This window comes from Vicia villosa, linkage group LG1, assembly GCF_029867415.1.
Source record: "Vicia villosa cultivar HV-30 ecotype Madison, WI linkage group LG1, Vvil1.0, whole genome shotgun sequence".
NCBI lineage: Eukaryota > Viridiplantae > Streptophyta > Magnoliopsida > Fabales > Fabaceae > Vicia > Vicia villosa.
The window spans coordinates 131,089,839-131,101,231 of NC_081180.1; the positions used below are offsets into that span (position 1 = coordinate 131,089,839).

At 35.1% G+C, this 11,393-nt stretch overlaps 1 protein-coding gene across 2 annotated transcripts; it reads left to right on the plus strand.

The window, feature by feature from the left end:
* Positions 1 to 325: 325 nt before the first annotated feature.
* Positions 326 to 11,062, plus strand: LOC131644215 (probable UDP-N-acetylglucosamine--peptide N-acetylglucosaminyltransferase SEC). Of its 2 annotated transcripts, XM_058914652.1 has the most exons (28): positions 326 to 804; positions 1,082 to 1,227; positions 1,316 to 1,414; positions 1,536 to 1,586; positions 2,043 to 2,159; positions 2,533 to 2,589; positions 3,307 to 3,426; positions 3,706 to 3,768; positions 3,860 to 3,938; positions 4,728 to 4,837; positions 5,093 to 5,146; positions 5,222 to 5,289; positions 5,381 to 5,483; positions 5,609 to 5,811; positions 6,119 to 6,215; positions 6,950 to 7,021; positions 7,131 to 7,207; positions 7,305 to 7,421; positions 7,596 to 7,680; positions 7,766 to 7,933; positions 9,091 to 9,201; positions 9,281 to 9,367; positions 9,492 to 9,619; positions 9,751 to 9,833; positions 10,006 to 10,111; positions 10,195 to 10,341; positions 10,509 to 10,629; positions 10,717 to 11,062. In XM_058914652.1, the coding sequence occupies exons 1-28, from the start codon at positions 624 to 626 to the stop codon at positions 10,828 to 10,830; spliced, it is 2,964 nt and encodes a 987-aa protein (XP_058770635.1). In that variant the 5' UTR covers positions 326 to 623; the 3' UTR covers positions 10,831 to 11,062. The 2 variants fall into 2 exon arrangements, with proteins under 2 accessions (XP_058770635.1, XP_058770636.1); XM_058914653.1 differs by lacking the exons at positions 326 to 804; positions 1,082 to 1,227; positions 1,316 to 1,414; ... (1 more) ...; positions 2,043 to 2,159; positions 2,533 to 2,589 and adding an exon at positions 3,193 to 3,242.
* Positions 11,063 to 11,393: the final 331 nt, after the last annotated feature.

Below are 11,393 nucleotides of genomic sequence, written 5' to 3' on the forward strand. Positions count from 1 at the left end.
AGAAAATTGTTGTAGAAGTTATCATAAAAATGGTATTTTGTATGTGCATATTATTAAAAAGAAAATTACTTTTAAATTAAAAATTGAATTTAATAATATTAAAAGATGAATAAAAATTAGATCGTAGATTGTAAATGGTTTCATTCTCAAAAGCGGTAAAAAATACTATAAAAATATTTTGTATATGAGTCAAAGTTTAAAATACTTAAAAATATTATAATTTGTTTTTCTTAATAAATAAATATAAAGGTGTTCACGTGTCGGTCATTAATAACATCTCACTTTATCGATCCCTAGCGTCTTTATATGTCCTACATCGACGGCTCAGATCTCTTCACAACCCAGATTCTCATCTTCCTTTTAAACACTTTCTCCTTCGCGATCTGCTGTCTTCACCAATCCTAACAAAACAGATGCCTCAACAACAGAAGGGAAGAAAATAAAACAGAAGAAAAAGAAGAAATACACACTCGAGAATTTTCTCACACAATTAGGGTTTGAAATTTTCGAGCTATTTCTTCATCTACCACCTTCTTCCTTTACGATCCCATCCCGATCCAGTTGAATTTCATGTTCACCTTCTTCGTCCACTGATTCAGTTTCCAATTGTTACCGCCGGCACCATGATCTCCGTCCAGGGAGACCACCACCTTCGCCACCACTATAACCACCAGTCTCAGCTTTCCGGCTTAGCTGACGATTCTCGGTCGCCGTTCAGTTTGGATCGCGTTGAACCGTTCTCCGTCAAGCAAGAGCCAGCTTCCCTCACGCTATTGCCTTTACGCTCACATGATTCCAGTGAAGGTTTGTTTTGATTTTTATTTGCTTCTTGAGGTTTTACAGCTGACATGCGCCAATAATTAATACCGGTTTTAGTTCTGTTGATTAATTCCATAATCAGGGTTTATTTGGTGATTTTTCTGTTTTTGTGATAGGTTTATTAGGTGGTTTTTAGCTTTAGAGTATTTTTTGAAATTAATTTTCAGTTTGTTATTTCAAATTGGGTACTTTGGATGACTTCTTAATTGCTTAACTGTGAACTCTTGATGAAAGTTTATGAGAATTTATGATCCTTGTGCAGTTGATGAAGATTTACATTTGACTCTTGCACATCAAATGTACAAAACTGGAAGTTATAAGAAAGCACTAGAACACAGCAACACTGTTTATGAGAGAAATCCGCTTCGCACCGACAATTTACTGCTTCTTGGTGCAATTTATTACCAGGTTTTTTATATATATTTTTGTATCTATTTTTTTTCCTGCTATTTGTTTGACTACATTTGATATTCACGACTTGACTTGTCTTGTGCAGTTGCATGATTTTGATATGTGTGTGGCGAAAAATGAAGAAGCGCTTAGGATTGAGCCACACTTTGCCGAGTGTTACGGTAATATGGCAAATGCATGGAAGGCAAGTCACCAATACTAATATGCCATGACTGTGATGGATGCTCTACTATTTTTTTGTGTAATGGATGAATGTTGAACCGCATATGTTTTCTGGAGTTAATAGAGCTTTTTCCTTTATGCAGGAAAAAGGCAACATTGACCTTGCAATTCGCTATTACTTGGTTGCCATTGAGGTCTGTATGCAAGTCTGAACTTGTAAATGTAGTTTGTCGTGTAATTGTTTCGTGAATTTACGCGTTGCTTTGGTTTAGTTTTCTTCTTTTTGTATTATTACTCTAAAATACACTATCTCCGTTCCTATTATTTGTGCCCAAGAACCATAAATAAGATGGATGACAACATATCTTGTATGGATTCAGGAGTAACACATGGTGGATTTTGTTGCTTAATTTTATTGGCTATCATAATATGTTCTTAATTGTTGCAGCCAGTAGTAATGATAGGTAACAAATGTTAGGCATGCGTGGAGGCGTTATTCTACTATTAGAGACAGCCATATAAGGCTCACCTTCCAGTTTGTTTGATGCCAATTATTTTTTAGAAAAAGATGCATATATGTTATAATTATTATCATTTTCAATGCCCCCTCATTTGATGCGATTTCCCCCCTCTTGGTTCTGCTGCTGCAGCTTCGTCCCAATTTTGCCGATGCATGGTCAAACCTAGCTAGTGCATACATGCGGAAAGGAAGACTAACTGAAGCAGCTCAATGCTGCCGTCAAGCACTTGCTATCAACCCTCTAATGGTAATTTTGCTACTTGTTTAATGAGTAACTGCTGCTCAAGCTAATAAGTAAAGAGGAATGCTCATTCCACCCTTATGTGTTTTTCCACACCACCATGAAATTTCACAAATGTCCCTAGCGTCTGGAGATCTGGCGGACCACTTTGCGTTTTAGAAAAAGGTGCGTCCGGAGATGCGTCTCCGGATTTTAGGGACATTTTGGGGTTTTCAAGGGTGTGGTGGGCACACTAAAGGTGTGGAATGACCATCCCCTGAGTAAATACCCCAAGCCATAGGATGTAATCTTTTACGTTTCTTCTCTATCCATTTTACTATGCTTTTACAGGCTTTGGTCATATATCATTATTTTTGTTGTTATTATCTACGTACTGCAGGTTGATGCACATAGCAACTTGGGCAATCTAATGAAAGCTCAAGGGCTGGTCCAAGAAGTAAGTCCTAACACCTGATATGCACTTTTATGTTATAATTTCCTTTTAGAATTTCGATGTTGTTTTCAGTCTATAATTCTTTTATGAACTATCAAATCTTATGGATAAGGAGATTAGTCTTTTCTTAGTGACCTGTCTGCCACAGTGCGACATTTCTGAATTTGGATTTTGTTATACCACAACCTGCTGCTATAGCGAGTTCAGTTTCTGTGCTTTGAAGTTTGAGATGATGCTCTACTAGATTCCCAGTTTGAGTGGTGCTCTACCTATTGTTTAGTTTTTTATGTAGGTGATTAGGTTTTTCTAAGATGTTTTCTTCTACAATGCTATTTACCCTGATCTTGGTGTTCCACATTGATAATAGAGCCAAAACACCTTTTATTTGGTTTGAGACAACTCTCTGCCGGAACTGCCAGAATAAACACCATTATGCCTTCTATTGATACTCGCCTCCCATTTATACCTGATAAAAATGGCTGTGTCCTGGCCTGGAAAGCCTGGAGGGTTCCTTCAGTACTTAGTCTTTTATTCCCTACATTTTTTTTTCACATTTTAGTTACTGATTTAAATAATTGGTGGGTGGAACTGTGTCCAAATTCACAGTTCGATACAGATATGAAGTTGTTGTCTTCAAAGCTTGGACTCAGATGATGGTTGGTCTTGTTGTAACTTCCATCTGCAACACTGCAAATAGTCAGAATCTAACATTTTGTGCAGGCATACAGTTGTTACCTCGAGGCTTTGCGTATTCAACCGACCTTTGCTATTGCGTGGTCAAATCTTGCTGGTCTGTTCATGGAGTCTGGTGATTTCAACAGAGCCCTACAGTATTACAAGGTGTGTCTCGCTTTCATATTGATGTGCTTGAATGAACTTTTGCTAGGAGCCTCTTATAAATCAAGACTGTCTTGACTAACTTTGATGTATTTACTTTTATTTCTGATATATTGGTTTCTTATCATTATTAAGTTCATTAATGTTCACCTTTAGAAGTGACTAATCACAGTTTTGATGTATGATACATTAAGTGTTGTGCATTTTAGTCTCTTTTGCATTTTATACAAAATAGTATATCATTGTATATTCTCATTTTACATTTTTATATAAATATTTCAGGAAGCTGTTAAACTCAAACCTTCCTTCCCTGATGCATACTTGAACCTTGGGAATGTGTACAAGGTACGGTGTTAAGAATATGATTGATTGGTTGCAATTAGAACTTTGATTGGGATTGATGATCCCTGAAAGTTTTTATCTTTTCCTTCATTAGGCTTTAGGGATGCCTCAAGAAGCTATTGCATGTTATCAGCATGCTCTTCAGACACGACCAAACTATGGCATGGCTTATGGTGAGTTTTGTTGCCTTACTTTATCCGTTTGCAGCAAATTTTTTCCTCATTTATAAGATCAATATGGGATAATAAGAAATGGACATCAGTAGTAATCAATGAGTCTGCAAACTGAAACGATAAACCAACACAAGAAAAAGGAATAGATGATATTAAAGAAAGTATGATGTTTTATTGAGATAATAAACGATACTAGTAGTAGATGATTTGTCTAACTACTCCCAGAACTCTAACACAGGAATTCTACTCTGACCCTAACAGAGTAGAACTCTGTGATTGGTGGATATCTATTTTTAAAATCACTAATTATAACATGCCATGTGACTTAGGAACAGTCATTGATGTATTGTATCATAATAGGCTTGCATATTTTATTATATTAATAGGACTCACTTTTTCTTATTTATTTTTTAGAAAAGCTTGCTAGGGAACAAATTTCATTTTTAATAAACATGCCACTGTTAGAAGTCAACAATATGTTTCACATTTATATTGGCTCTTTTCATGGTTTCCTTTGCAAAATGTAATATAGTTATGGCTGCTTCTTAGTGTAGAGACTAGAGAGTATTTCCAGACAACTATGCTTTGCTGCAAACAATCATAGTAATGCAAAAGTAGCGAAACAGTGAATGTCAGTTAAAATTGCTTGTCTTTATTCAAATATCTATGGCTGTTCAAGTATCCTTTTATGTATTCTAATCACACTGGCTTTACAATTTACAATTTAGAAAACCCAATGTATTCTATGCTAATTACACTGGCTGTAACGGGTTACAAATAATGTTACAGGTAATTTGGCCAGTATACACTATGAGCAAGGTCAACTGGACATGGCAATTCTACACTACAAACAAGCTATTGCATGTGACCCCAGATTTTTGGAAGCTTACAATAATTTGGTTGGTTTCTGTTTTTACTGCTCTTCAGTTTTAAGATTTGGTTTTGGAGAATTTTTTGTGCAGTTTAAATTGCAAAATTGCCACTTTGTTTTTGTCTTTAAGGTTTTGTATTAATTTTTTTATTTACTGTTTTCACCGTTTTCCATACCAAATTGAAAATAGAAAATAAAATGAAGTTATTTTATTGTAATTAAAACCCTAAATGTGCTATTTTAGATTTGATGCAATTGGATAATATCATCTTTGTTTTCTTAGGGTAATGCTTTGAAAGATGTTGGCAGAGTGGAGGAAGCAGTCCAGTGCTATAATGTATGTCTTTTCTTGTCTTTTCTGCTTTCGAGCCATAAGATTCCTACTCAACTTGTTTTTTTTGTTCCCATGAAGCAATGCCTTTCATTACAGCCCAACCACCCACAAGCGTTGACCAATCTTGGAAATATATACATGGAATGGTATGTGATCCATCTATCTTCATGCTAATGGTAGTAGTTTGTGGGTTATGCGAGAGATTTGGAATTTTCATGGCTGAAATTGCTGATGCAGGAACATGGTGACTGCTGCTGCTTCATATTATAAAGCTACACTAAGCGTAACCACTGGATTATCTGCACCTTATAACAACCTTGCTATTATCTATAAGCAGCAGGTATAAAAACCTATAGCTTTGGTGTATATACCCATGATAAAACATAAGATAGTCAGAAACTTACAGAAAAAGTTGATAAAATTATATTACTGCTTATCTTGTTAATTTCTTGGGCAATATCGTAGGGGAATTATGCAGATGCCATATCTTGCTACAATGAGGTCCTCCGCATTGATCCCTTGGCAGCTGATGGTCTTGTAAACAGAGGCAATACTTATAAGGAGATTGGAAGAGTTAGTGATGCTATCCAGGATTATATACGTGCAATTACTGTCAGGCCTACTATGGCTGAAGCTCATGCTAATTTGGCCTCTGCCTATAAAGATAGGTTTGTTATTTTGCTTACCTCCAACTTTGAAACTAATGCAAACTATTAAATAGCAACTGTTGAGCTTCAATTCAAATAAAATGTATTTTAGCATAGTATTGAAATTGAGCCTGGACCTTCTGATATCTTTTGGGCTTATTTTTCTTGTGGCTGCCTCAGAAGTTTTAGGTTTCTTTTGTCTTGAACCTCGTTTATCTCCCTATTTTCCTTGCAACATCTTTTGGTGGCGTCCCATAAACTATCTGATGTCTAGTTGCTCTGTTAAAACTCAACTGTATGCCTAATGGAATTCTGCTGTTTATTTCAGCGGACATGTAGAGGCAGCTGTAAAGAGCTATAGACAGGCATTGGTTCTTCGCAAAGATTTTCCTGAAGCAACTTGCAATCTTCTACACACACTTCAGGTTTTTTTACCATTTGTTATCTTTAACATTGAGTCAATAGTTGTTCAAAAAGTCATTGTCTGTCTCTTAAGCTGGTTGATTTTTCAATTTATAATATGTTCAAATTATAAAGTGTTTTTTAGTGTGTGCTGCTTGTGTTATTTTTCTTATTGTCTGTGATTGAAGCACCTTATTAGATTGAAGCACCTTATTAGAATGTAGAAACTCCTTGCTTTTTCCTTAATCTCTAATTCATCTTTTTGATTATACTCTTCTCTAATATTGAAGTAGTTGTTGTATTGGTAGGTTGTATGCTTGGAATGAATAAATATAGCTTGCTATCTGTTTGACTTGATTGAACTATATGCTATTCTCTTGTCATCTTGATTTTGGATATACTCCCTCCATTCTCTTTTACAAGAAAATTTTGGCTTTTTAAATTCATGAGTAAATGATGTATTTGGACTACATATAGATTAGGTACATAAATTATTTAATGAATCTAAAAAGTTAAATTTTGCTTATAAATAGGAATGGAGGGAGTACTATGTATTCAGCATAGCGATTAAATTAAAATCATTATTTCATGTGTTTAATATTATGATGTGTAGTTTGTGGCTGTTTCTCTGGTATCTAGTTATTGTTTAGTCTTGGTGTTTTCTTTGTTATCACCCCACTATGCACACCTTTGTTGCATCTAATGTAAATATGCAGTTTCTTTGTGTATCTCAGTGTAGTCTTTTGCAATATTGCAGTGTGTCTGCTGTTGGGAGGATCGTGACCAAATGTTCAAGGAAGTAGAAGGGATTATCAGAAGGCAAATTAATGTCAGGAGCAATTTGTATACTATTTTATTTTTTTAGTAACTCAACATATGATATGAACATGCACGTCTGTTTGGATATTCTTCAGTTATTTTGTTTTTCTATTTCTCAGATGTCAGTTCTTCCTAGTGTCCAGCCATTCCATGCAATAGCATATCCACTTGACCCAATGCTTGCTCTGGAAATTAGGTATAATTAATGTGTTTGCAGAAGATCTACTCAATAATAAATGGAATGCTCTTATATTCTAGCTATGCTTATTTTATTGTCCTTTGTCTCTTCACAGCCGCAAATATGCCGCACACTGCTCTGTAATTGCATCTCGTTTCTCTCTTCCACCATTTAGCCATCCCGCTCCTATTCCTATCAAGCAGGAGGGAGGCTATGAAAGACTAAGGATTGGGTATGTGATTATTACTTTGTAAAAGCTCTAAATGATTTTCTCCTCTTTCCTTGTGTCCTAAGGATTGGGTATTTGTTTATTAATTTGTAAAAGCTCTAAATGATCTTCTCCTCTTTCCCTATGTCCTAAATATGTAACATAATTTTAATTGCATGTGAAATTTTTGGATTGCAGGTATGTGAGTAGCGACTTTGGTAATCACCCCTTGTCACATTTAATGGGATCTGTTTTCGGTATGCACAACAGTAAGAATGTGGAGGTATTGATTTTTGTTTTATTCAACCTTTTTTTCTTCCAAATATTCTTCCTTCTGTTCTCTATGTATTGACAATTTATATATGTAGGTATTCTGCTATGCCTTGAGTCCAAATGACGGCACTGAATGGAGACAACGTATTCAATCTGAAGCAGAGCATTTTGTGGATGTATCTGCCATGACATCAGATATGATAGCAAAACTGATCAACGAGGATAAGATTCAGATCCTTATCAACCTTAATGGTTATACAAAGGTAGCCCCTCATCTTTGAGCGTTCTTGTATGACTTCTTTACTAATCATAATTCATAGACAGGGCTGTTATATACAAGTTAGTTTTGTTTTACTTGTTTATAGCTTAAAGTTTCCTTTGTAGATATTTATAGATTATATATTACCGAGCTCGCTTTGGATTTTGTGTTTATTACTTTTCACCTGAGAAGGGTGGGTAAAATGGTGGAATGCTTCAGACGTAATATGTGACAACAAAGTATTATTCTAGTTTAAAGAGTTTTTTTATTACAACTATAAGCTTTACAAGACAATATTGTATAGAATTAAAAGTTGAACTGTAAAATGTTAGTAAGAAAATAATAATTGTGTTGCTGCTAAGATGACATTACCCATGGTATGAGCCGTCACACAAAACAAGACAGGATTAATATCCTTAGAAAGAAAGTAGGGCAGTATCTACTCTGGAGATTCATATAAGCAGCGCCAGTAAGGAATTAAGGAGGGTATAGATGAAACGGAGGGCGCCCATTAAAAAACTTCTAACTCAAACTATTTATGCTCTTTGAATACATGTCGGTAAACTCTTTCTCGCGTCCCAATGGCAAGTCACCATGATAGTATTACAAGTTTGGCATAAATTAATGACGGAAATTTCATTCATATCCAACTTGAAAACAAGCACATTGCCTGTTGATCATTTTACTCTGTTGGTTTTATACTAAAATAGAGTTGATCCTCACCTATAATCTTGACACAATTTTAAAGATGGAATATGATTATATATCTACCTAAATTTTGTTTACAATTTATTTCCGTAATTATAATTTTTGTGAATTAAGTTTTGGTCCATAGTCCATACTATTGGTTCAATATGAAAGGACATTATGACACTCACTTGATAAATATAACTTATCCGACTTGGTGGTAAAAACTTTGATTTTTAATATATGATACCATAGCAAGATCCTGGCCTGGTGAATTTTATATAGCTGATCCTACTTATTGGGTAATGGCTTTGAATTGTATTGGTGTATTTTCTATCTTTTTTTGCTATTTCTGGTGAACTTTATATAGATCCTACTTATTGGGTAATGGCTTTGAATTGTATTGGTGTATTTTCTATCCTTTTTTGCTATTTCTGATTGCATGGTGTAATTGTCCTTTTTTTTTCTTCTCAGGGTGCCAGAAATGAGATATTTGCCATGAAACCTGCACCAATTCAAGTTTCATATATGGGATTTCCTGGCACTACTGGAGCTACTTATATAGATTACTTGGTCACTGATGAGGTGAGCAATATTGGGTGTTTCCCGGCTATCTTATTAACTTGTTTACATGCTTTCTGAATTATTGCTATTTCTCTTGCAGTTTGTTTCACCTCTTCAGTATGCACATATTTACTCTGAAAAGATTGTCCATCTCCCGCATTGCTACTTCGTAAATGATTATAAACAGGTTTGTTTTATGAATTTGTATTGTAAAAACTTGGATACAATTGTATGTACAAGTTTTGTAAGGTATGTATTTTTACTATACATTGGTACTCAATATCTTTGTCCTGGGTAATTTGTGTATTCAGAAAAATCAGGACGTGTTAGATCCAAACTGTCAGCCCAAAAGATCAGATTATGGTCTACCCGAGGATAAGTTTTTATTTGCATGCTTCAATCAACTTTACAAGATGGATCCTGAAATATTTAATACATGGTAATGTTATGGAGCTCTCTATTTCTTATGTAGACAAGCTTTAAAGACCGCTCAATTATACTCCATTTGTGTATTCTATATTTTCTATTCTTGGCATCTCATCATTTACATGTGTGCCTATGTTGCTTTAGGTGCAATATACTTAAACGTGTGCCCAACAGCGCGCTTTGGCTCCTGAAATTTCCGGCAGCAGGCGAAATGAGACTAAGGGCATGTATGTGTCTTTGTTTGCATAATACTTGCACACCACACTAAAATATGTGTTTTTTAATCAATCTCAAGTGGGCATTATTCATGTCAACCATTGGGACATTTTTATTTTTCTATTTGTGTATGCTGCAAAGTATTCTTGTGAACTTCCTCTATAATTATTGTACTTCTTTCAGATGCTGCTGCACAAGGGGTACAGCCCGATCAAATTATCTTCACAGATGTTGCGATGAAGAGTGAACACATTAGACGGAGTTCTTTAGCAGACCTATTTCTTGACACGTAATTCAGCTCATCTACATGTTTTGCTTCTTCAGCCTTCCGTTGCTGTGTCACTAACATATACTGAATATGCTCTCTTTTAGGCCTTTATGCAATGCACATACAACAGGAACAGATATACTATGGGCAGGTCTTCCTATGGTTACTCTGCCTCTTGAGAAAATGGCTACTAGGGTTGCTGGCTCACTCTGTCTCTCCACTGGACTGGGGGAGGAGATGATTGTCAATAGGTGAGCTGTTTTCCAATTTAATAGTTGTCAATTGTTGCTCGAGTTACATTAATGATATAGACTTCCTAACCCCCCTAGATATTCGACAATGCCAGTGCTCTCAGATTTTGAGAATTTTCTTTTCTTAAGTTTTTACATGCTAATGTTAAACCTTTGAAATGATGTAGTATGAAAGAGTATGAAGATAGAGCTGTATCACTGGCTCTGAATCGCCCAAAGCTTCAAGCTCTTACTGACAAGCTCAAAGCTGTGCGCATGACCTGTCCTCTCTTTGACACAAACCGATGGGTGAGTTCAAAATGCTCTTTATACTTCAAACTAATTTGTGTCCTGCACGGTTAATTATCCTTAAGTTTTATGCTTGTAATTTAACAGGTGAGGAATCTCGACAGAGCATATTTTAGAATGTGGAATCTGCATTGCTCTGGTCAACGGCCGCAACATTTTAAAGTCACTGAAAATGACATCGAATGTCCTTATGATAAATAGACATAGAAAAACCGTAGTAGACGGAAATGTAGATAAGAAAATCAAGAGGAAGTTATAGTGCTACCCCGTCATGCTCGAGGGTTACCAAAAATTCCAAGGAAATATACATTGTAATTTAGTTACTCGAAATTATTGCTTATTTGGTTACCATTGTTTGGTTGCCTTGTATATTAGGTTAAAGAAGAAACTATGACGGATTTATGTTATTGGAGGAGGTTACCTGTTTGCATCATGCCTTCAGATCTGTGTTAAATACAGTATGATTGGAAACTTGTTTACAATCCCGTATGTTGATTATCATCCGATGAATTGTATTTTTTTCCTTCTATTTTTAAGGGAAAATATTAAGCTGCAGAAAGTGTGAACTAAAAATTGAAACGAATAATTTGAAATAAAAATTCATTTTGATGCTCGTATGAACCAATGTGAACCAAAAAATCAAAACATGATTTATTTGTAAAGTTAAGCAATGAAGTATGGTAAACCAATTGGTTATAAAGATACAAATTCTAAAAAAAAAAATAGTTTTTGGTTTTTAAAAGTTAGCGTGTTTTTGATTTTGG